The sequence below is a fragment of the Lithobates pipiens genome, unplaced genomic scaffold (genome assembly GCF_037356315.1).
Source record: "Lithobates pipiens isolate NorthernLeopardFrog02 unplaced genomic scaffold, aLitPip1_a1.2 Scaffold_13, whole genome shotgun sequence".
NCBI lineage: Eukaryota > Metazoa > Chordata > Amphibia > Anura > Ranidae > Lithobates > Lithobates pipiens.
In genome coordinates, this window is record NW_027507718.1 from 524,075,032 (window position 1) to 524,098,082 (window position 23,051).

General features: G+C 44.7%; 1 protein-coding gene across 11 annotated transcripts in view; it reads left to right on the forward strand.

Annotated features, from left to right (window-relative positions):
* Positions 1-2,788: 2,788 nt before the first annotated feature.
* Positions 2,789-23,051, forward strand: part of LOC143975621 (von Willebrand factor A domain-containing protein 5A-like) — a 198,050-nt gene continuing 177,787 nt past the window's right edge. For all 11 annotated transcript variants that reach the window (XM_077478099.1, XM_077478104.1, XM_077478100.1 and 8 more), the window contains exon 1: positions 2,789-2,952. In XM_077478099.1, the coding sequence (XP_077334225.1) occupies positions 2,804-2,952 (149 nt within the window). In that variant the 5' untranslated portion in view covers positions 2,789-2,803. The remainder of the gene's footprint in view (positions 2,953-23,051) is intronic.

Genomic DNA, 23,051 nt, shown 5'->3' on the forward strand with positions numbered 1-23,051 from the left:
AATGTGTGGCTGGTGACGTGGCAAATGGACAATCCACAATGGGTGGCAGGTGACGTGGCAAATGGACAAACCGCAATGGGTGGCAGGTGGCGTGGCAAGTGGACAATCCGCAGGTGACGTGTCAAGTGGACAATCCGCAATGTGTGGCAGGTGACGTGGCAAATGGACAATCCACAATGGGTGGCAGGTGGCGTGGCAAGTGGACAATCCGCAGGTGACGTGTCAAGTGGACAATCCGCAATGTGTGGCAGGTGATGTGGCAAATGGACAATCCGCAATGGGTGGCAGGTGACGTGGCAAGTGGACAATCCGCAATTTGTGACAGGTCACGTGGCAAGTGGACAATCCGCAATGTGTGGCAGGTCATGTGGCAAGTGGACAAACCGCAATGTGTGGCAGGTGATGTGGCAAATGGACAATCCACAATGGGTGGCAGGTGACGTGGCAAATGGATAAACCGCAATGGGTGACAGGTGAGGTGACAAGTGGACAATCCACAATAGGTGGCAGGTGATGTGACAAGTGGACAATCCGCAATGTGTGGCAGGTGGACAATCCACAACTTGTGACAAGTGACAATTTGCATCTGGTGGCAGGTGACACACTCGGGGCTCCCACTGATTCTGAATTATGGTGAGTTGAACTATTTCATTTTCTATAACAATGTAATAAAAGAAATAATGTGTTTCAATCATCCTGACACCATAACACATATGGTGCCGTGATAATTGAAGCGCCAACATCAGCCATTGCCCCAATAAATTGCCCCCCAAAAAAGTATTTTCTATCAGTGCCCCTCCTGAGACTAGACTCTGGATCCGCCCCTGGGTGTTGCAGGAGGATCTTATTCCAGTCACCCCCCCCCCCCCCCGTATGTCTGGATGTATGTGGTCTAGGATCAAAAACAAACCTAAATCTTTGGAAAATTGCCATCATGGCCAAAACATGTCTTCATAGATGCTATGTGTCGGTACGCTCGCTTTCAAAATTCCTGGCTGGTCTTACCGACATAAAAACATGCACAATCGCATAACTTGAGAAATACTACACCAAAAGTTTGACAATTGGCATAATGAGTAGGTAAATATTGGGTAATCTGACATTTTTGGCAATATTCATAAACTGACAGTATCTGAACCCCCCGGCACCTAAAGGTCCCTGGGCGTTTGCACGGGTCTTTCTTTCCCCCTCCTCCCAAATATTCACTTGAGACTAATTGATCCCTTATGGATTTTTTGGGTTGTCTGATATAAAGGAGCCAATAATAGGGTCACATTTCAACACATGCCAGTACTTTTCAATTATGTTTCAATCCGCAACTTGTGGCAAGCGGACAATCTGCAATGTGTGGCAGGTGACGTGGCAAATGGACAATCCGCAATGGGTGGCAGGTGATGTGGCAAGTGGAAAATCCACAATTTGTGACAGGTCACGTAGCAAGTGGACAATCTGCAATGTGTGGCAGGTCATGTGGCAAGTGGACAAACCGCAATGTGTGGCTGGTGACGTGGCAAATGGACAATCCACAATGGGTGGCAGGTGACGTGGCAAATGGACAAACCGCAATGGGTGGCAGGTGGCGTGGCAAGTGGACAATCCGCAGGTGACGTGTCAAGTGGACAATCCGCAATGTGTGGCAGGTGACGTGGCAAATGGACAATCCACAATGGGTGGCAGGTGGCGTGGCAAGTGGACAATCCGCAGGTGACGTGTCAAGTGGACAATCCGCAATGTGTGGCAGGTGATGTGGCAAATGGACAATCCGCAATGGGTGGCAGGTGACGTGGCAAGTGGACAATCCGCAATTTGTGACAGGTCACGTGGCAAGTGGACAATCCGCAATGTGTGGCAGGTCATGTGGCAAGTGGACAAACCGCAATGTGTGGCAGGTGATGTGGCAAATGGACAATCCACAATGGGTGGCAGGTGACGTGGCAAATGGATAAACCGCAATGGGTGACAGGTGAGGTGACAAGTGGACAATCCACAATAGGTGGCAGGTGATGTGACAAGTGGACAATCCGCAATGTGTGGCAGGTGGACAATCCACAACTTGTGACAAGTGACAATTTGCATCTGGTGGCAGGTGACACACTCGGGGCTCCCACTGATTCTGAATTATGGTGAGTTGAACTATTTCATTTTCTATAACAATGTAATAAAAGAAATAATGTGTTTCAATCATCCTGACACCATAACACATATGGTGCCATGATAATTGAAGCGCCAACATCAGCCATTGCCCCAATAAATTGCCCCCCAAAAAAGTATTTTCTATCAGTGCCCCTCCTGAGACTAGACTCTGGATCTGCCCCTGGGTGAGGGGGGGGGGGGCCCATACAACATTTTGCTATGGGGCCCTGTGATTTCTAGTTACGCCCCTGGTCCCGGCCAATAATTTATGCCTGGGACCTGCTGATCGGCAGCTGTCCAATCAACACAGAGCTCTGTACAGAGGGAAACATAAAGATATTTGGTATAAAGCAGCTCACACCTCCTCTACAGGAGAGCTTGTCCTGTTGAAAAACAGGTTTTCCTGGCTGGATCAGCAGCTAAAAATAAAGGAAAGTAGAAAAAGAAAACAAATGCAGCCATCACATCCAAGCTACAATATATTAAATGTTTGCTTTTGGGTTTATTACTATTATGTATTGCTTGGGGCTGCACTTTACAATCCTAACACTTCCCATCTGTGAGTGATACTATTTATTTATTTTTGTCAGTTATAACCCGTCATGTGGGATGGATTGCTGGTATCATGCCAAACACTGCTGGTAAACCAGACTGTACAGTAATCAGGGTCATGGATCTTGTACTACGCCCCCCTCTATGTTCCCTCCTCTCCCCCCTGCTGGACACTCCTCACAGTGACTACATAGAGATCATCACACTCCCAACACACCAGGAAGAGCGACACAGAGAACAGAAGAGGAAACATCGTACTGTACACAGGTGCCGTATACATCATACATGTGTTCTATACACTGCATGTAGACAGGTGCTGCATATTTATTGCAAATAGACAGATACTGGGGAGAGAGAAAGGGAGAAAGAAAAAGAGAGAGAGATGAAGAGAGAGAGAGAGAGAAAGAGGAAGAAAGAGAGAAAAAGAGAGAGAGAGAGAGATGAAGAGAGAGAGAGGGAGAGAGAGAGGAAATCAGAAAGAAAGAGAAGAGGAGAGAGAAAATGAGAAAGAAATAGAGGAGGAGAGAGAAAAGGAGAAAGAAAGAGAGGAGGAGAGAGAAAATGAGAAAGAGAGAGAGAGGGAGGGAGAGAAAAGGAGAAAGAGAGCGGAAGGGGAGAAAATGAGAAAGAGAGAGACAGAGGAAGAGAGAGAAAGAGAGGTAGGAAGAGACAGAAAAGGAGAAAGAGAAAGAGGAACACAGAGAAAAGGAGAAAGAGAAAGAGGAACAAAGAGAAAAGGAGAAAGAGAGAGAAGAAGGGGAGAAAATTAGAAAGAGTGAGGAGGAGAGAGAAAATGAGAGAGAGAGGAGGAGAGAGAAAGGAGAAGGAGAGGAGAGACAGAGGGAACGAGAGAAAGGAGAAAGAGAGAGAGAAAGGGAGAGAGAGGAAATGAGAGAAATAGAGAAAGAGAAAAGGAGAAAGAGAGAGGGGAAGAGGGAGAAAAAAGGAGAAAGAGAGAGGGGAAGAGAGAGAAAAAAGGAGAAAGAGAGAGGGGAAGAGAGAGAAAAAGAGATTGAGGAAGAGAGAGAAAATTAGAAAGAGAGAGAGAGAAAAGGAGATAGAGAGAGAGAGAGATGAAGAGAGAGAGAGGGAGAGAGAAAAGGAAAAAGAGAGAGAGGAAGAGAGAAAAGGAGAGAGAGAGAGACAGAGGAAACGAGAGAAAGGAGAAAGAGAGAGAGAAAAGGAGAGAGAGAAGGAGAAAGAGGGGGGAAGAGAGATAAAAAAAGGAGAAAGAGAAAGGGGAAGAGAGAGAAAATCAGAAAGAGTGAGAGAGAGAGAGAGAGAGAGAGAGAGAGAGACAGACAGAGGAAACAAGAGAAAGGAGAAAGAGAGAGAGAGAGAAAAGGAGATAGAGACTGAGAGAGAAGAAGGGAGAGAAAGGAGAAAGAGAGAGAGGAAGAGAGAGAGAGGGGGAGAGAGAAAAGGAGAAAGAGAGAGAGACAGAGGAAATGAGAGAATGGAGAAAGAGAGAGAGAGAGAAAATGAGAGAGAGAGGAAGGGAGAGAAAAGGAGAGAGAGACAGAGACAGAAGGAGAAAGAGAGAAAAGGAGAGAGAGACAGAGACAGAAGGAGAAAGAGCGGGGAAGAGAGAGAAAAAAGGAGAAAGAGAGAGAAAGATGGGGAGAGAAAAATGTAACATCTCACATGAGGACCTCGCAAACCTATTATAGTGCATATATTGCCAATACCTTTTATTTTGTTTTGGATACAGTAGGGAAAGGGTTAAACCCCTTTCACTTTACTCTTTTGCTGAGTGTATCTCCTTTCACTTCCTGTCCTGGAGACACAGCAGAAAGTGAGAGAAAGGTGCTAATAAGTGTAGGACAATTTTCAGCAGAGCAGATGACTAGTGATGGACAAACTTCCGACGGGACGTTTCGCAAACGCGAACCACGAACGTGGCCAAAAGTTTGCGAACTACAAAGTTCGCGCCGGACCCCATTGACTTTAAACACTTGCTTACTGGGCACTTAAACCCCCCTCAGTCCCAGACCAATTTTCAGCTTTCGGTGCTCTCACATTTTGAATGACAATTACTCAGTCGTGCAACACTGTAACCAAATGATTTTTTTTTGTCCTTTTCTTCATACCAATAGAGCTTTCTTTTGGTGGTATTTGATCACCTCTCAGTTTTTTATTTTCTGCGCTATAAATGAAAAAAGACCGAAAAATTTGAAAAAAAATGAATTTTTCTTCATTTCTGTGATAAAATTTAGCAAATTAGCAATTTTTCTTCATAAATTTTGGCCACAATTTATATTACTACTAATCTTTGGTAAAAAATAACCCAAATTATTGCATATTATATGATCTGTGTGAAATTTATAGAGTCTACAAGCTATGGTGCAAATCATAAAGATTTGCAAAAAAAGATCACATCTGATGTACTAAGGCCTATCTCCATTCTTGAGACCCTAACAAGCCAGGAAAGTACAAATGCCCCCCAAATTACCCCTTTTTGGAAAGTAGACATTCCAATGTATTTAGTAAGAGGCATGGTGAGTTATTTTAAGTTGTCATTTTTTCCCACAATTCTTTGCAAAATTACGATTTTTTTTTTTCCACAAAATTTTCATTGTAATAGCCTATTTCTCCCACACAGAATGTGCATACTACAAATAACACCCCAAAATACACTCCTACTCCTCCTGAGTATAACGATACCACATATGTGAGACTTTTACACAGCCTGACCACATACAGAGGCCTAATTTTGAAGTAGCACCTTCAGGCATTCTAGGAGCATAAATTACACATTTCATTTCTCAACCACCTATTACAGTTTTGAAGGCCCTGGAACACCATGGCAATGGAAACGTCCAGAAAATGACCCCATTTTCGAAAGCTAACACCCCAATGTATAATCTATGAGGCATAATGAGTCTTTTTAATGGTTCATTTTTTTCCAGAAGTTTTTGGAAAATGTGGAAAAAAATGAAAACGCATTTTTTTTTACACAAAGTTGTCCATTTATAAGATATTTCCAACTCATAGCATTTACATAGCAAAAATTACACCCCAAAATACATTCTACTACTCCTCCTGAGTATGGCAATACCACATGTGTGGGACGTTTACACAGCCTGGCCACATACAGAGGCACAACATGGAAGGAACACCGTCGGCGTTCCAGGGACACATAGCCTGCACATACCAAGAATTACACCCCCAAATACATTATGCTGAGCAAAGGGTAAAGAAAAGATTACCTGTGGTTTTAGAAGCGCAGTTGTCCACAGGAGGATATCACTGGTCCAGGCAGCAGGCAGGGACTTGGTCAGCAACAGCGAACACAGTTTTTCAGGCAGCAGGCAGGGATACTGTCCATATTACAGTCCAGAGTCAGTGCAGAGATGTCAGCAGTGCCAAAAATATTGGTCCTGGTAATAGGCAGGTCCTTGTGGTGTGGTCAGTGCAGCATGACGGCAGTAAGTCCTACAGGCAGCAGACAGAAGTAGAGCCTCGTTCAGGACAGAATGGGGATAGTGGTAGAGGCTTCTCCCTCCCAAATCTCTTTGAAGCCTCCGAGTCTCCAGACCCTAATCTAGGAATAAGAAAACAAAGAAAATAGTTTTCTTCTTCCAGAAAAACTATACTGGAGCCCCTCACATATGTGAGACCCCGTGTTGAATCCCACTAGTCCAGTTGCAGAATACAAGATCAGTCCAAGAGGCAGGCAAATATCGTGGTTAACAGTTCAAGATCAGGCAGAGATATGTACAGAATTGTTAGGCAGAAGCATGGTCGAATAACAGTCCAGGGTCAGTTCCATGTCAGGCAGAGGTATGTACAGAATCGGCAGGCATAAGAGTGGTCGAATAACAGTCCAGGGTCAGTTCCAGATCAGGCAGAGGTATGTACAGAATCGTTAGGCAGAAGCATGGTCGAATAACAGTCCAGGGTCAGTTCCAGATTAGGCAGCGGTATGTACAGAATCGGCAGGCATAAGAGTGGCCAAATAACAAGCCAGGGTCAGTTACAGAGCAGGCAGTGGCATAAGGGGTGTGAAGGTGTATGAAGGCAGGAACTGAGGATTATGTTTACCATACTTCACTAAAAATGTATTGAAGTATGGTAACGCGGAAAACAGTCGCCTATGCAGAGGCCTGGTTGGGAAGGACATTGTGCACAATAATAAGATGTGTCTCTTCTGACTCCTGCTCTGGTACACACCTTACATCTTTTTTGACGTCTTTGGCCTGTTGGTTTGGGGGGGATTTTATCGGGAAAGTGGCGCTCGGAGAGTCGACTAATAACATCTGATCGGATATTTTCTGGTGGGCCGTTTGGGAAAATAAGGGCAGTGAAAACTTCCTCCTGGTAGCCAAAGAAACGTTTGGGGTTTTGGGTGGAGTTGCGGTAAATGACATAGGAATTGTAAATGGCCAATTGAAAAAAATAAATTGCTACTTTTTTGTACCAATGGTATGTCCGTCTTGTGACCAGATATGGTTCCATCATTTGGTCGTTGAAGTCGACTCCCCCCATGAACAAATTGTATTCATAAATGCATTTTGGGTTTTTTACAGGGCCATTCCTTCTGGGGATTTCCACGAAGGTATCATTGTGGATAGAAGACAACATATACACATCCCTTCTGTCCCTCCACTTCACTGCCAGAACCTCCTTGTTTCTCAGACTTGCGGTTTCTCCTTTTCGCAGCTTCTTATTCACAAGACTTTGAGGAAAGCCCTTCCGATTCCTTTTTACGGTGCCACATGCTGGCGTCTTCTTCCGGTGAAGGTTGTGGAACAGGGGCAGAGATGTGTAGAAGTTATCTACATACAGGTGGTAGCCTTTATCCAATAGGGGGTATATGAGGTCCCAAACAATTTTTCCGCTGGATCCCAAGTAGTCCAGACAATTAGGGGCTGCAGCTGGGTGTCCTTCCCTTTGTACACTATGAATGCATATGTGTACCCTGTGGCTCGGTCGCATAATTTGTAGACCTTCACCCCATAGCGGGCCCTTTTGCTGGGCATAAATTGCTTCATTTTAAGCCTGCAGCTAAATTTAATAAGGGACTCATCCACACATATGTGTTGGTCCGGGGTAAACAATTTGGGGAATGTTTGTGAAAAATAATTAAGTATTGGTCGAATTTTGTAAAGCCTGTCGTAATTTGGATCATTTCGTGGAAGGCAGTGGGAATGGTCGCTGAAATGTAAGAACCTCAGGATCATCTGATACCTGGTTCTGGGCATTACCGCAGAGAAGAGCGGTGTGTGGTGGAGGGGGTGGGTTGACCAATAGGTACGCAATTGATTTTTTTTGTTGAGTCCCATGTTAAATGTAAGGCCTAAAAAAACCTTGAACTCCTCCACCGTTAGGTCTCTCCATTTGTAGGAATGGGCATAATAAGATGTCGGATTTTTCAAAATAAATTGTTGTGCATACAGGTTACACTGGGCCACAATTGACGACAACATATCCTCCGTAAAAATTAAATTAAAAAAATCTATTGGGGTAAAATTCTCCGTGTCCACCTGGACTCCTGGCTGGGCAGTGAAAGGGGGAACATTGGCCTCTCCTGAATTAGGAGGAAGCCACAAGGGGTTCTGAAGGGCATAGGGAAGGCCGGCATGGCTCCTAACCCTTTGGGGCTGAGATGACACCCCACTGGTACTTGGCCTTTCTTGCTGGGGCACTGCGGTGCTGGTGGACGGCACTGCGGTGCTGGTGGACGGCACTTTGGTGCTGGTGGACAGCACTGCCTCACTAGAACGCCTTCGTTTGATGGGCCGGATATCTTCCTCCTTGGATTCGGTCAGTGTTTTATTGCTGAGGACTGGCTCATAATTTATGTCGGCTTCAGAATCCGAATCTGAAAAGGAATCTGAAGAGGAGAGCTCCCCGTTGCTCTCGTCGGCTGTGGAAAGAATTTGGTACGCCTCCTCGGCAGAAAAGACTCGTTTAGCAATGGTTGCTGGTTAAGCCTGCACTGATGGGCACTGATGAGGTGGCACTGATGTGCACTGATTGATGGCACAGATGTGCACTGATGAGGTGGCACAGATGTGTACTGTTGAAGCAGCACAGAGGTGGCACAGATGGGCACTGATGAGTCGGCACAGATGTGCACTGATGAGTCGGCACAGATGTGCACTGATTGTACAGATGTGCACTGTTTAGGTGGCACAGATGGGCGCTTTTGAGGTGGCACAGATGGGCGCTTTTGAGGTGGCACAGATGGGTGCTTTTGAGGTGGCACAGATGGGCGCTGGTGGGTCGGCACAGATGTGCACTGATTTATTGCACAGATGTGCAGATTTATTGCACAGATGTGCACTGATGAGGCAGCAGATGGGCACTGCTGAGTCGGCACAGATGGGCACTGAGGCTGCACAGATGGGCACTGCTGAGGCGGCACAGATGGGCACTGCTGAGGTGGCACAGATGGGCACCAATTGGTACAGATGGGCACCGATTGGCACTGGCGGGCACTGGCGGTGCACAGATGGGCACTGGCGGTGCACAGATGGACACTGACGTTGCACAGATGGTGCACAGATGGCACAGGTGGGCACAGGTGGCCACAGGTGGGCACAGGCGGGGTAGAGATGGGCACTGGCAGTGTAGAGATGGGCACTGGCTGGGTAGAGATGGGCACTGGCGGGCACAGATGGCACAAAAAACACTTTTTTTTTTAACTCACAGAATCTCTCTCCTCACACGCTATCTCTGTGTGAGGAGACAGATTCGGCAATGGGTGATGATCTCATTGTTTACATTTGAGATCATCACCCATTGGAGGCGGCGATCGCGCTGTAAATGGCCGCTGTGATTGGCCGTTTACAGCGATCTGTGATTGGCTGTGTCCAGGGGACACGGCCAACACAGATTTTCCCCGATGCGCGCTCCCGGGAGTGCGCGGGGAGCCATTAAAGGGGACGACGTCAATAGACGTAGTCCCGGCATTCGAGATCCGCGCTGTAGCCGTCATTTGACTATAGCGCGGATCTCAAGTGGTTAATGGCAGGCGAACCTTAAAAACCTCCAGGTCATATTTTCAGCCACCAAATATTTACTAGCTGTGCACACATAGTCTCACCACATGGACACTGGACACTGACATAACAAAAGTATTAAGTGAATCTGGGATCGACAACGACAAGCATTCTTTTTTTATCTGTGAAATTTTGACAATTCAGCAGCGCATGAAGGCCATGGAGGAGAGGCAAGGTCGGGGCAGGCTATGAAGGGGGTGCAGGAGATGATCAGTGTCACAGTCAGGGCAGCGCAGTCCTGTGCCAGTGTCCCAGTGTGCTAACCTGTGCTAGAGCCCCTCCCTCTGCCCGGCCCTTACCCCCACCTATGCAGGGCTCCACTGAGGTGGTCCGGAGGTGCCAGTCCAGTGCTGATCCTCAGCCATGGTGCTGGCACTGCCTGCTGATTGGCTTCTGCGCTGCTATCTCCCTCACTGTCTGAAACCAGCACCGCGATAGAGACTGAGCACTGACACCAGCACCGAGATAGAGAGAACTGACACCAGCACTGAGATAGAGAGCACTGACACCAGCACAGAGATAGAGAGCACTGACACCACACCAGCACCGTGATAGAGAGCACTGACACCAGCACCAAGATAGAGAGCACTGACACCAACACTGTGATAGAGAGCACTGACACCAGCACTGTGATAGAGAGCACTGACACCAGCGTCGAGATAGAGAGCACTGACACCAGCACCGTGATAGAGAGCACTGACACCAGCACCATGATAGAGAGCACTGACACCAGCACTGGGATAGAGAGTACTGACACCACATGAGCACCGAGATAGAAAGAGAGCACTGACACCAGCACCGAGATAGAGAGCACTGACAGCAGCACTGATACCAGCAACTCGCTGCGGGACCCAAAAATATGACACTGCTCAACCTCTTCAAACAGGAGGGTACGGGCATATAGTGCGGTGTGCTTTTTTTGTACAAGGAAGTGAGCCAAAGGTAGAAAAAAGGTCCGTGTGCTCGATTAAATAAATCGTTTATAGAGTTATGCATATGCATGGTCTACTGGTCACATGTGTTGAATTCCTCCGAGATCCATGCCTCATTCATTTTTATAAATGTGAGGTATTCAACACTGTCGTGATCTAGGCGAGTGCGCTTATCGGTTACGATCCCCCCTGCTGCGCTGAACGTCCTTTTGGACAGGACACTGGATGAGGGGCAAGCCAACAGTTCCATTGCAAATTGGGCAAGCGCTGGCCAGAGGTCAAGCCTGCCCACCCAGTAGTCCAGGGGTTCATCACTCCTCAGAGCGTCCACATCGGCCGTTAACTCGATGTACTCGGACACCTACAGGTCTAGGCGTTCCCTGAATCTGGATCCGGATGAGACCTGTCGATGGGTCGGCTGAAAGAATGACCTCATATCAGAAGTCACCAACACATCTTCAAACTGCCCTCTTCTTGCAGGCGCTGTTGGATTGGTACCCGCAACTCTTTGTCTGGGAGTGGGAATTCCTCCTCTGCCAGCGCACGCAAAAGCAGAATGCAGCATTTCTCGAAGCAAGGCCTGGAAGTGCTCCATTCTGACAGCCCTCTGTGACGGTGGTAACATTTCCGCCATTTTGTGTTTGTACCGGGAGTCTAAGTACGTTGCCACCCAGTACTGGTCCTTGACCTTTATGCTTTTTATATGGGGTCCCTGTTAAAACACTGGAGCATGAAGGCCCCCATTTGCACTAAACTGGAAGCGTTGTGGTGGCCTGGCTCCTGCTAATCATCCAGGATAATGTCGTCCTCCTCGTTCTCCTCTCCCCATCCTTGGACAACAACAGGGATCCCAGAAAGGTTTAAAGCATGCTCTTCTTGCTCCTCCTCATCCGCCCTGGCACCATCCTCCTCTGACTTCTCTTCAGACTCCTTTTGTTGACTTGTCTCAGATAGAGTAGCCCCCCCTGGGAATTCATCCAGCATTGCGACTTCCTCATCTTCCTGCTCCTGCTCCTCCACGGCTTGATCATGACACAACGCAATGCACTGTGAAATAAATAAATGCGGCGCTACCTAAAAAAAATTAAACACTGAAATGCAATACCTACAATAAATTGCAAATTAAAAGTGCAAAAGTGAATCACTATAGTGATGTGATGTGCAATATTAAACCATAAAATATGCTACATCTAATATAGAATAAAATTAATAATCATATACGTGCATAAATATTCAAAAATCATAAGTGAAATAATTCCAAAGTACAAAATATAAAAAGATAAAAAGAAGATGCTGAATAAGCAATAATGTGCAAAAATGCAATAATGTATGGTGATCCTCAAATAAAGTCCATGCAAATAATTAGTGACCATACAGCAAAGTCCATGCAAAAAATACAAAGTGGCTTCTAATGCGTGACTGTCCACCGCAAACTTCAGTGCCAAACTTGTGCACCACCAGTTTCCCCCAGCCTCTCACCTCAAATATATAGCATAAAGGCACTGTATATACCCAGATGCTACTCCGTCCTTATCCGTCCAGCCTCAATTGAATACCGCTGTACGTATACGGTTATTGCTTACCCAGTTTCTCCAAATAGATCCAGTTACAATTGGTAGTACATAGGGAATGGAAGAAAGACAAGGGGGGGCTCTCATGTGTAGTATCCAAAACAATAACTTTAATAGATAAATATCCTCACTTACATATAAACAGATGACAGCGAATTCGTAGTAAATCCTTCATCACTAATTATTTGTGGGATCCAAAAGCACAAACCACATTGGAGAGGTGACAACAAGGTGATCAAAATTAGTCAGGCTGAATCCCGGTGGATACATGAACTTCGTACTTTGACACCTTTAGGTCATAACGTAGAATTTGACCTCAACTGTTTTATCTCCGATTTTTAATATATATATATATATATATATATATATATATATATATATATATATATATATATATATATAAACTGGTGGTGCACAAGTTTGGCACTGAAGTTTGCGGTGGACAGTCACGCATTAGAAGCCACTTTGTATTTTTTGCATGGACTTTGCTGTATGGTCACTAATTATTTGCATGGACTTTATTTGAGGATCACCATACATTGCATTTTTGCACATTATTGCTTATTCAGCATCTTCTTTTTATCTAGAATTATTTCACTTATGATTTTTGAATATTTATGCACGTATATGATTATTAATTTTATTCTATATTAGATGTAGCATATTTTATGGTTTAATATTGCACATCACATCACTATAGTGATTCACTTTTGCACTTTTAATTTGCAATTTATTGTAGGTATTGCATTTCAGTGTTTAATTTTTTTTAGGTAGCGCCGCATTTATTTATTTCACTTAATATTTTTTTGGTGTAGAGATCACTATTTTTTGCTGGCCGCTTCCACATATATATATTTTTTAGACAATTTTTAGACATTCATTAGTAGTCAGGTGGAGCGCATTAGTACCTTTCGTTTACAACGCAATGCACGCTCCATAAAGAAGGCATAAGGTACCATGTCACTGATGGAGCCATGGCTGCGACTGACCAGTTTGGTGATCTCATCAAATGGCCGCAGAAGTCTGCATGAGTTTCGCATGAGCAGCCACTGGCGCAGTGAAAAAAACCAAGCTCCCCAGAACCTGTTCTGCCACATAGTTCGTACAGGTAGTCGTTAACTGCACGTTTCTGCTGGAGCAGCCTATCAAGCATATAGAAGGTTGAGTTCCATCGTGTCAGGCAATCGCAAATAAGACATCTGACCGGCAGATGGTGTCGCCACTGAATGTCAGCAAGGCGAGCCTTGGCCGTGTAAGATGTTCTGAAATGGGCTGAGATTTTCCTTGCCTGCCGCAAGATGTCCTGGACCCCAGGGTATTTGACAACGAATCGATGAACGACCAAGTTTAAGACGTATGCCATGCATGGCACGTCTGTAATTTTGCCCTGTTTCAATGCGCTAAGCCGATTGACACCGTTGTCACACACCACTTTACCAACTCTCAAATTGAGCGGTGTTAGCCACTGATCTGCCAGTGAATGCAAAGCTGAAAGGAGTGCAGGGCCAGTGTGGCTCTTGGCTTCCAGGCACAACAGACGCAGCACAGCACGGCAACATCTCACCTGGCATGTCGAATAGGTTCTGGGGATCTTGGGCGGCGCAGCGGAAGCAACGCTAGCAGCGGAAAAGGAGGAGTCAGCCAAGGAGGAGAGGGAGGAGGATGGAGTAGGAGGAGGAGAAGAAGAGGCAGGCCTGCATGCAATCCGTGGCGGTAAAACCAAATCTACACTGGTGCCACGGGTTACATGCTTGATGGCTGTCAGAAGGTTCACCCAGTGGGCAGTAAAAGTTATATACCTTCCTTGCCCGTGTTTGCTAGACCACGTGTCTGTGGTCAGATGTATCTTGGCACCGACACTGTGCCAGAGATACATTCACTTGCCGCTGAACATGGCCATATAGCTCTGGGATGCCCTTCTGTGAGAAATTCTTCCTTCCTGAGACCTTCCATTTTGGTGTTCCAATGGCCACAAATTTTCGAAAGGCCTCCAAGTCCACCAGTTTATATGGCAGTAGTTGGTGGGCTATCAGTTCTGACAAGCCAGCGGTCAACCGTTGGGTAAAAGGGTTATCCGGCGTCATCATTTTTTTACGCTTGAACATTTGGCCCACGGAAGCCTGCCTTTTTGCAGAAAAACGTGAGGACGGCATGATGGAATGTGGAGTGGAGGACAATTGTGAAGAGAGAGGAGAAGGAGAAGTAGAAGATGAGGCTGGACGGTGGGAGCCTGGAGTGTGGCTTTGTGGGTTCCGTTGCTCCCACTGGGCTCAGTGATGGCAGCTCATGTGCCTTCTTAAGGCGGTCATCCCTAGGTGAGTGTTGGGCTTACCGCGACTTATCCGTTGACTGCAAAGATTGCAGATGTCAACACTATTGTCAGCAGCAAAAAGCCCACACTGTGGAGCCATGTGCCGGCGTCCTGGGAGCGCCAGATGTGACCGTCCATGGTTCATGCCTCGCTCCTGATACATTAGCAGTCTGCTTTGTCCCTCCTGTGCAATCTAAGTTCTGCCTGCTTCTCCTCCCTATCTGCTGGTCCATATCTCCCTCTGAACTCCCCTCCTCTTTCTCTCTTGTGGGCACCCACGTGACATCACTAGATATGTCATCATCTATGTCACCTTCCCCACCGCTATAATTAGAGGTCTCGGAGTAGGCAGCAACACCGGGGACCAACCTCCTCCTTGGGCTGATCTGGGTACTGTCGCCCAGACTGCTGAGTGGCGGTTGTTGCTACCTCCTCTTCCTGATCCAATGCCAAGAATGGCTACGCATCGGAAATGTCTTGTGATGGATCGGAAAATAATTTGTGTGACTCATGCGGAAGGTATATGGTGGTGGTGGTGTTGGTGGTAGTGTCTTTGGGGGTGCACACAGCAGAGAGTGAAGAGGGTGCAGATTGAGAGGATGAGGAGGGTGCAGAAGAGTAAGGCTGAGTGAGCCACTCAACCAAGTCTGGTGCATCCTTTGACGTAATCACATGCACCTTCTGCAATTTGCCACTTTGGCTCAAGCCTATTGCTCCTGCCCTACCCTACCACCCCTGCGGAAGGGCCTGCCTCTTCCTCTGCCTGTCATTTTTTAAATGACCCTGTGACAAAAGTCTCTAGAGAAGTGCGGTATGTATGTGGAAGAAGGTATATAACACCCGCTTCAATCTGTCATTTTTGGGGGCCACTGGTCTATCACACCAGTTATAATACTTTTTTTAAATTGCATTTGTCATTCTTTGTAGTATCGCTGCAGAACCGCTCAGCAGTCACAATGCTGCACAGTGGAAATGTACTATACTATGCTTTCTATATGTGCAAGTATTTTATACGTATATTACACACCTATATACTGCGCACCAAATAGTACACCTATATCAGTCCTTAAAAGGACCTTTGTGGACCTAATAGTAGCTAGAGAACAGTTTTGAGAGAGAGGGATCAAATAGATTAAGGATACCACGTCCCAGTAATTGTCAAAAAATGAAAAAAAAGAGGGGGGCCAAAAGGGGCTGGGGGATCACCAACCCCGGGACTTTTAGGGTGTCAAATCACAAAAATAAACATTTGAAATGAATAAAAGATATAATTTTATTTACATTATACACAATTGATGACATAGTTTTATGGTTACATTCATAAAAATGCTCCTGCACAGTGCAACGTGGGAAAACATTCCAGAATTACCCAACTTTGTCCATGAAGGGAAAGAGAAAAGCTGCAATTTTCAACATGTTTCGCTCTATTTGAGCTTCTTCAGGAAATTTTAGCAGCCAGTAATTAACACTAGAACAACAGAAGTGTGTAGTAAGTAAATATTTGTGTCAATAATTGACACTAAAACAACAGAAGTGTACAATAGGTAAATATTTGAACTGATAAATACAAATGGGTAAAGTAAATATATAAACAAATAATAGAAATTACAATTAACAAATAAATTAATCTCTTAGAAAGATAGTATAGTTGTTAGTAAATAAACACATAAATTTAGTTACAATTATAAGTTTAGTGTATTACAGGTACATGGTAGTAAGATCTCACCAGAAACGCCGGGACTCCCCGTATCAGTATTATATTTGTATGATGTCATTAAAGGTCAAATTAGTTTAGATATGAGCCATAATGACTCATGGCCAGATAGAGCGTGTCGCCATTTAGGGTCTGCAGAGAGGGATAATAAATAGTGGATAATTAGCTATCTGCCATGATAGAGATCCAAAAGAAAAATCTAAATGCGATAGATAAAAGTAAAGAAAAATTAAGAAAATAAATATATAAGGAATCAAAATTCAGTTACCTGAAAAGGTTAATTGAATCAATATAAATACCAGACAGGTATGGTAGCGTCAAGTTGTATGTCAGGGTACTCCAAACATGAAAAATGTTTGCAATTCTTGAAATAACTAGGGGGAAAACAAGGAAAAAGAAAAAAAAAGGAATAGAAATGCTATGTGATGCAGGATCAAAAGATCTAGCATGAAATGGTTGTAATGATATAGTCCAGATCGGGACTGAAATTGACATGTAGGGTGGCTTACCTCTAAGCTATCAAGAGAGCCTGGATATTGAACACAAAGAGTGTAGTCTTGTCCCGTCAATTGCCAAGAGGCAACTGACTAGAAGAGGGGATTATAAGCCTCTCCAGCTCGGCGGCGTCTGACGTCACCGCCGAGCTGCGGGCGTAGAGGGGAAGGGCTGCCCGTGCTAATTAAAAGCCGAATGTCTTAGGTCTGAATTCTGTAACCGACTGCGCTTGTATTGAGAACTGTGCATAAGTTGTATTGATAATTTGTTTTGATCAATAAAAACGTTTCTGTTAAAAAAAAGCCGAATGTCTTATCACGCATGTGCGAGTAGCGTCAGCACGTTGCGCATGACGTAAATCGCGTCATGACGCCGTCGCGGCCATTTTGGAAAATCCCAAACAGCAGTATGTGTATGTCGGATTCCCTGGCAATGTGTCAGCTGATTGCGCCTGATATATAAATCGCACCGTAGCTCCGCCGCAGCCATTTAGAGGAGATCCTAGCATTAATGTATGCCTGCCAAATCACGCAGTGTACACACTTAACCAACACAAAAGTGAACAGCCTAACAATTAAGGGAAATCGACGAATTAGAGAGCTCAGCGAACAGACCAGTACTAAACTAAACTCAAGCCAGAGACTATAACAGAAGTTAATAATTAGAAGATTCGGCGTATAAATTAGCTTTAGGAGCCACATTCCAAAAATAGGGGGCACATTGGCCGGAAATCTGATTGATTAGCAGAACCGGCAAAACAATAGTGTCCCCAGGGCGCCCGTACAGACCCAATTACTTAAAGGGAGACATATTCGCTCTATTCAAATATTGAAGAGAGTATAGAAAAATAATATTCACATTTTATTCACAGCAGTACAAAGTATTGCTGTGGTCACGGGAGTGCTGGCGAGTATGGAGAGATTAACAACAACAGCAGAGAAAAAAAAAAAAAAGAGACAAACCTTTAGAGAAAATAGAAAATTATTATAAATTAAGATAGGCAGATTTAACCCACCTTTAGAGTACAATTGAAATTAATGGACCTTAAAGAAAAGGTTTAAAGCTGAAAGCCTCATTCAAGCCAGGTGTATCAGTGGCCTTGAGGTCAAAGATCCAGCGGGCCTCACGCTGTAATAAGATTTGGTTGTAATTGCCCCCTCTATCTCCCGGTGCCACATGCTCTAACGCAAAAAAATGCATTTTGCTGTCATCAAAATTGTGGAATAATCCTACATGGCGACTAATTGGAGTCTCCAGCTTCTTAGATCGCACCAGGGAAACATGGTCCCTGATGCGATGAAAGAAGGGCCGCTTAGTTTTTCCCACATAGTAGGCACCACATTCACAGGTCATAATATAGACAATTCCTATTGATTGGCAGGTAACTGAAAACTTTGGTCTGTAAAGTCGCTTGTTTGGCAGTAGAATTGAATCTGAGGCAAAGATATGTCTACAGAAATTACATTTGTGACATGGTCTAGACCCACGTTGTAATTTGTTAATTTGATGAATTGGAGAGATATAGTGGCTTCTGGCTAAAGTGTCTTTAAGTGATCGTGATTTCCTGAATGTTATCTCTGGATAATTTTTGAAGAATTTAGAGACTTTTGGGTCCCCTGTCAGGAGATACCAATATCTGTTCAAGATACTTTGTATCTGAGAGTGTTGGGCACAATAACGAGTAATCAATCTAACCCCTTCATTTGATTTGGGGAGTTTTTGACCATGTATGAGAGAGGATCTAGTTTGTTTTTTGGCCCATAGATAGGATCTCTTTAGGCATTTATTGCTATAGCCGCGATGTCATAGGCGTATTTGTAATTTTTTAGCCTCAATTTCGAAATCAGCCTCACTTCTGCAGTTTCTCTTGAGGCGGAGGTATTGGCCATATGGAATGCTGGCCACAAGTGGTTTGGGATGCGAAATAGAGGCATGCAGAACAGTGTTAGCTGCCAATGGTTTTCTAAAGAGGGTAGATCCAATCTCACCCTTGGGGTTAACATTAATTTGAATGTCTAAGAAAGTTAAACTACGACGACTCTTTTCCATCGTGAATTTTAGGTTGTATGTATTAATCTTCAGCAACTCCATAAATGTAGACAATTCTGCCTCAGTCCCAGTCCAGATGAAGAAAATGTCGTCTATATATCTCCTCCATACCGGGATGAGGCAGAAAAATCTGGACAAATCTTCACGATGAAAAATGTGACACTCCCACCCCCCCAGGTAAAGGTTGGCATATGAGGGGGCACATTTGGTCCCCATAGCCACACCTTGCACCTGGAGGTAGTGGGAGCGTCCAAAAATGAAAATGTTGTTGTTCAAAATGAAAGAAAGTAATTTCAGAATAAATTGATTATAATTGGTTTTTGCCTCGCCAGCCTCGGAAAGGAAGCCCTCCACAACTCTGACCCCCAAATCATGGGGTATAGAGTTGTAGAGGGCCTCCACATTGAGGGTGATGAGCCAAGAATTTTCGGAGATGCACATTCCATCCAATACTTTTAATAGATCTCTGGTATCTTGCAAATAAGAGGTAAGGCCTTCTAGTAGCTAGTGAATTGCAGACTGTCCCTGCTCCAAAAGCCAAACTGTCCCTGCCTACACAGCTGCAGAATTGGTCAGCAGCACAGCAGTCCAGTGCACTATATATGCTTTCTATATTTGAAAGAAAGTATATTATACGTGTACAACCCTATATACTGTACACCTATAAAAGGACCTTTGTGGACCTAGTAGCTAGTGATTTGCAGACTGTCCCTGCTCCAAACACCAAACTGTCCCTCAGTCCCTACACTGATAAAAGACAGCTGCAGAATCAGGGAGCAATCAGCTCAGCAGCACAGCAGTCAAGTATAATATGCTTTCTATATGTGAAAGAAAGTATATTATACGTGTACAACCCTATATACTGTACACCTATACCAGTCCTTAAAAGGACCTTTGTGGACCTAGTAGCTAGTGATTTGCAGACTGTCCCTCAGTCCCTACACTGATAAAAGAAAGCTGCAGAATCGGTCAGCACTCAGCTCAGCAGTCAAGTATAATAAGCTTTCTATATTTGAAAGAAAGTATATTATACGTGTACAACCCTATATACTGTACACCTATACCAATCCTTAAAAGGACAAAAGACACCTGCAGAATCGGTCAGCAGTGCACTCAGCAATCAGCAGCACAGCAGTCAGCAGCAGTGCACCAGAACCCTATATACTGTACACCTATACCAGTCCTTAAAAGGACTTTTGTGGACCTAATAGTAATATCTAGTGATTAAACTGACTGTCCCTGCTCCACACAGTGTCCTGTCCCTACACTGACAAAAGACAGCTGCAGAATCGGTCAACAGTGCACTCAGCAGCACAGCAGTCAGCAGAAGTGCACCAGAACCCTATATACTGTACACCTATAAAGGACTTTTGTGGACCTAATAGCAAGTGATTTGTGTCACTACAGTCTGTCCCTGCTCCACACAGCAACCTCTCCCTACACTGACAAAAGACAGAATGTAAAATGTCCGCCAGATCAGGTCTATTTATAAGGTAGGGGATATGTTCAATTGTCCATGTGCTGAAATGTCTCAATTGGCTGTTCTGTACCCCATGATGGATGTGTCATCATGGGTCAAAGTTCTTTCACAATGTAAACACATATGTACGCCGCGCAAACATCGCCAGAAGTCCGCCGGTTTGGGGGAATCGTGAACATTCGTCGTGAACCGACTGCCGGGCGAACTGCAAGGCCATCCCTACAGACGACCCCATTGAAAGGTTTACTCTCAACTCTTGGTCTGGTGACAACTATAACATTTTGGATTTCCCATCACTTTATGTCTCGGTGACAATGGTGACCTGGACAAACAAAGAGGACGATCTAGTTGGCAGGAAAACAGATATCAATTAAAACCTGACAAAATTGCTGACCCCCTCACCACTCCACCCAAAACTAAACGATATAGAAGGTTTCCATTACCTACACCACCTCTAAGCCCTTGTACACACGGTCGGAAAATCTGTCGGAATGAGTCTTATCGGACCGCGTCGTCAGATAATCCGACTGTGTGTGGTATGCATCGGACTGATTCCGTCCGAATCTCCGTCCGACCTAATTTTCCAACATGTTGGAAATATTTCCCGACCAACTGGGCCGGACGGACCTAATCCGATCATGTGTAGAGCATTTTCATCGGACCAAGTGCCACACATGCTCAGATCAAATTCCTACATCAAAGCTATTGGCTACTAGCCTGAATGTAGTCCCATCGTAACGAAATTACGTCATCACGTTCTGAAAGATTGGATTTTTTGCCAACTTGGCCCGACCGTGTGTATGCAACAGTTTCGGACACAATCCGTCGGACTAAATCCGACGGGCAAAATCCGACGGATTTGGTTGGCAAAATCTCTGACCGTGTGTACGTGGGCTAAGAGGTGCTCTGCATTGCATTGTTGAGGTGGTCCTTAAAGTGACACTAAACAATAACCTTATTCTCCATGGACAATGCAGACGTATCCGTTACTTAATGGACCTGTAATCTATTTTTTTTATGAAATTCTTTCTTACTGTGGTTGTCTGCTTCCTTGTAATGATCGCTGTGAGCTCCCGGACCTCTTTTTATCCCTTCTCCCTTCTTTTGGTTTGGAATGAGTAGTGCAGGTTAGTTGTGGTGCATTGCTCTATGCACACTGCACATCCCATAGTCATTAGCCCATAGTCTGTCTTGGGAGCAAGCCAGAGAATGTAGCTATGTTTCTTTCTGTGGACCATGTAGAACAAGTGTAGCCACCCTCTAACAGTAAGTGAAGTCACAGCAGCCAAAAAAAAGAAGGAATTTGGAGATTTGGAGTAGGCTGAGAGCAACAGAAGGGAGTTTAGTGTCGAAGTGGAACTCCCAGATAAATTTTTCTTCCTTTTTGGGTTCCCCCATGTTAAAAAAAATAAAAAAATAAAAGGGCTCAGAAGTTACCTACCCTCCCCATGTCTCAGCGCTGTCCCCAACTTCTTCATGCTTTGTCCAGCCCTGGTGATCCCCTTTGGCAGGAAGACAATCACATCATTCTGCTCATTTCCTGTGAGCCCAAAAAATCGGGTGTTTGCTGGGGTGGTGGGTGTGAAATTTTTTACTCCGTATAGCCAGGGTTCCACATTGACACCAACTTTTTCATAAGGAAGAAACTGCATACCGTTGGTATAAACAGAATAGTCAGTGCTACTACCCATAAACCACATAGATAGCAGAGCTCCCGGGTGCTAGATCCACAGTCGATTGACCGAGTAATGTAGAAAAAATGATCCGCACTCCGGCTGTTGCTCTTAAAATCTCTTCATTTTATTGAATAGCTACAGTGAACAAACACAGATTAAGTCAGTTGATGCGTTTCAGTCTATAAGGCCTTAGTCATAACATAATGACTAAGGCCCTATAGGCTGAAACGTATCAACTGACTTAATCGGTGTTTGTTCACTGTGGCTATTCAATAAAATGAAAAAATTTTAAAAGCAACAACCAGAGTGCGGATCATTTTTTCTGCATACCGTTGGGGCCTTGAGTTTTTAGGGACCCCTAGGACTAGTGATTAGCACAGTTTTTGATGTCTCTGTGAGAGGTTAGCTTTGTGACCTACACAAAGTGACAAGTCTACCTTATTATTAGATAAGCACCTGAACGACCACAACATACAGGGATATACAATGTAATACTGACATATAATCACACACATAGGTTGGACTTGATGGACTTGTCTTTTTTCAACCTCACCTACTATGTAACTATACATACAGTGGTGTGAAAAAGTGTTTGCCCCCTTCCTCATTTCCTGTTCCTTTGCATGTTTGTCACACTTAAGTGTTTCGGAACATCAAACCAATTTAAACAATAGTCAAGGACAACACAAGCAAACACAAAATGCAATTTGTAAATGAAGGTGTTTATTATTAAAGGTGAAAAAAAATCCAAACCATCATGGCCCTGTGTGAAAAAGTGATTGCCCCCTAAACCTAATAACTGGTTGAGCCACCCTTAGCAGCAACAACTGCAACCAAGCGTTTGCGATAACGTGCAATGAGGCTTTTACAGCGTCCTGGAGGAATTTTGGCCCACTCATCTTTGCAGAATTGTCCTAATTCAGTTACATTAGAGGGTTTTCGAGTATGAACGGCCTTTTTAAGGTCATACCACAACATCTCAATAGGATTCAGGTCAGGACTTTGGCTAGGCCACTCCAAAGTCTTCATTTTGTTTTTCTTCAGCCATTCGGTGGTGGACTTGCTGGTGTGTTTAGGATCATTGTCCTGCTGCAGAACCCAAATTCGTTTCAGCTTGAGTACACGAACAGA